The 3262-nt window shown below is 48.7% G+C and overlaps 1 protein-coding gene across 1 annotated transcript; it reads left to right on the top strand.

Moving 5' to 3' along the window:
- Positions 1–1302: 1302 nt before the first annotated feature.
- Positions 1303–2160, top strand: LDX57_003650 (uncharacterized protein; the record flags this gene model as incomplete). The annotated part of the gene is made up of 1 exon (XM_046085304.1): positions 1303–2160. The coding sequence occupies one exon, from the start codon at positions 1303–1305 to the stop codon at positions 2158–2160; it is 858 nt and encodes a 285-aa protein (XP_045941267.1).
- Between the last annotated feature and the right edge of the window lie 1102 nt (positions 2161–3262).

The raw sequence follows: 3262 nt of genomic DNA, 5'->3' as shown, positions 1-3262 counted from the left end.
TCCCTTACCTAAGGTCAGTTCTATTTTCACCCAGACTCCTGTCTATCAATAATCTATTAAATTATTAGATTATTCCCACCGGAACTATTTTGGGTTTCCCCGACCGAAGTTGACCTTATTGATTTGTCTTCCCAAACAGTAATCATTTTTTTGAGGAGAAAAATAACATGAAAATGAAAAAAAAAAAAAAAAAAAAATCAAATTGCCAATTGTACAACACATCAGGAGTCACTTGAACACCTACCCCAAGCGATCAGACAATTTGCAAGATGCAAACGCACAGGCAGGACAACGAGAGCGCGGCATGGAACATTCCATGGACTGCCGACCCAACCGGACCCACCGCAACGAGGTCAGCTGCTCGATTCTACTTTTAAAGTGGAGCCGCCGCGTCTGCGTTTTTCTTTCTCGCTGCGTTCGCCGTTCGCCGTGAGTCAGCCGTTGCCACCATCTGGGCAGACCCTGGCAAGGACATTCAAGTATAGGATAGGTTAGAATCTGGAGATGAATCTTGTTCAAATGAATTGTCAACACATTATATCCTATGTACATAGATGGTACACCGTAGACACGATAATGGAATAACACCAGTGCAGTGGGGAGATAGCCACGCCGGTCTAGAACCCCAAGGATCATCCGCTTGCAGACTTTGCCAGATCAGATGGTGCTCCCAGCCGGATTGCTGTTTTGGGGGATCCGCCAAGGACAGCGCGTAAGGACAGGGACTACTGGCAGTACTGGGACTACCGCCCATAGTCGTCGGAGTGACTCCTGGGTCTGGGTCTGGACTCGGCATCGTGACTTTCTCGCTCCCTCTTTTTTTTTTCACCCCGTTCCCTCGCTCCCTTTCCCTCCTTTCTCTTCTTTCCTCCCTCTCTCACTTAAGAATTTCTTTTCCGCCAGTCAACCCCGGATTTCTTTTGTCCTTTCTTCAATCACACTTACACTTTCCTACTCCAGGAATTTAGACACATCACTTAATTGCTCCTCCTATTATCATCCTTCCCTATATAATCCAACTGCCCCTCTACTGGAGCGCCAATTTGCGCCACAATCTACCACCCCCTCTCTACCTCAACCCATTATCTCTACCAATCTCGTATTCCATATACCCCTCCCATCTCATCCTGGAATACTTCAATTTCTGTCCATCAATCCATCAACTTGTCTTTAATACATCTAAAGACGATCAATTCTATACCACCTCCATCGCGGACGTGAAACCCCGAATAGAACTAGCCTACCCATAGAATGGCCGTTCAAACCCTTCCACCTACAAACACAACGACAAAGCCAGCAACTATGAACCCCCGTCTCCCTCCTCTCGCCAACAAGACCTCCCTCACCTACAAGCTCACCTCGCTGTCGAAACAAAAACTCGCTCGCGAAGCCACGGCCCCGGACCCGGACATTCGGCGCTGTCTCGGCCACTTCCGCCTGCACGTGATGTCCATGGAGTTGGCACAGAAGGAGATGACGACGCGCATCAACTCGTTCGAGCTGGAGGACGAGAGCGATGAGGAAGAAGATGCCGTTGTCGACGAGGTCAAGGATATGGCCGACAAGGAGGTCGTGGCGGACCAGCCGCTGCCCGTCTCGAAGAACCAGGACGGGGACCACGGCGTTGCTGCCGATGCCGATGAAGAAGATAAGGAGGCCCAGGCCCGTTTCCACCTCTCGTTCGAGCAGACCTCGACGCTGCCCTCCTCAACGGCTGGGTCTGCGGATCTGCTGGATGAAGTGACCACGACGATCCCGCCGTCGGGCCTGCCGGTGCACGAGTCGGAGATGCCGGCGTCGACGAACCCGTTGCCCACGACGCATATGCAGACACAAACGAATGCCTCTGCCAACACGACGCCCGTGAACTCGGACACCGAATCCGATGGCGAAGGCGAAGGCGAAGTCGAGAAGGATGTCGAAGATACCTCCACGGAAACAGACTACGAGACGGAAACGCAAACAGATACTGAGACCGAGACGGCGGCCACCGACACCGATCCTGAGATCGAGTTCGAACCCGAGTCGGACGAAAAAAAAAGTCCAGACGGCACGCTCCTCGAAAAGGGTCGCTCCTGCATTGAGAAGACCGTTCAGAACTCTTCACACTTCTGGCCGTCGACTCACGGACAATGTATGCCCGTCCGAATTTCCGGGTAATCGGTCAACCTAAAAAAAGAAAAAAGTTTTCTCAAAAATATATTGCGAAGAACAACCTTTTGTCCCAGCAAGCAAAACAAAGAAAACCGGCAAAAACCTCATTATAATAATTACGACATCTACGAAGTTTACGAATCTATTTGTGTTATAGGTGAAGCAAGCAAGCAAGCAGGTAGCAGGTTGGATGTTGTTTTCTTTTTCTCTTTCTCATTTTTCTTCTGGTCGGCCACGGTGTTTATCAACAGGATCGGGATTGGTGTTCTTTTTATCTTCTGTTGAAAATTTACTCTTCTCACCATGTATCAATTTACCTACCTTATTTATTTATATATACATATTATTTTTCCACACAACAGAGGACACATCACAAACACTTGTACCAGTACCAACCAACCCATCTTAGTCTTCACCGCTAGTAAGGATTCCTCAAGTCCGATTACTAGGCAATTATCCCCCGACCCCAACCTCCACAAATGTACCCTGTACGATGGGAAGATCTGATTGGGATAAAAGACCCTGCTGATCAACCAACCCCAACTGATAGTGGACTAACTACGTGTGCCAGTCCTCAGTACGGAGTATGTAGTCAGGTGAATGTAGGTATGTACGTATGGATTTCGTTTCCGAGTTCCCCCAAGCAAGGAAGCCCCCCGTGCATTGTACTCACACATACATATATCACCCTTCATCTTCATGAGTCCGCAGCAAGCAGTAAGCATGGTACTTCCTTATTAAACCCTGCGAAGAAACTACTGGACTAGTTGAAAAGTACGAGCTACACTGCAGGATGGCTGCACATCCTAGGACCTACAGCTTAACAGCCTACAATCAACACCCTAACCCGGTAGTCTGCAGGGCGAAAATTGAATAGGATCGTGATCACACCCCGTAGTTAGTAATACAAGAATAATAGTCAGCTAGGCAAACCCACCTTGTTTGAAGGGGCGGTTTTCAGGACGGGGAAAGATGGATAGTGGATCCGATCCACATCCGGTGTTCCGGATACTACGGGGTACTTATAATTCTTTCTCTACACGGGATACGGAGAGGGAATATGGTGGACGAAATTGTTATGTCTATGACTCCTCCATTATGTGTGTTA

The sequence above is a fragment of the Aspergillus melleus genome, assembly GCF_016097325.1.
Source record: "Aspergillus melleus strain CBS 546.65 chromosome Unknown contig2, whole genome shotgun sequence".
NCBI lineage: Eukaryota > Fungi > Ascomycota > Eurotiomycetes > Eurotiales > Aspergillaceae > Aspergillus > Aspergillus melleus.
This window is presented reverse-complemented; position numbering and strand designations above follow the sequence as displayed.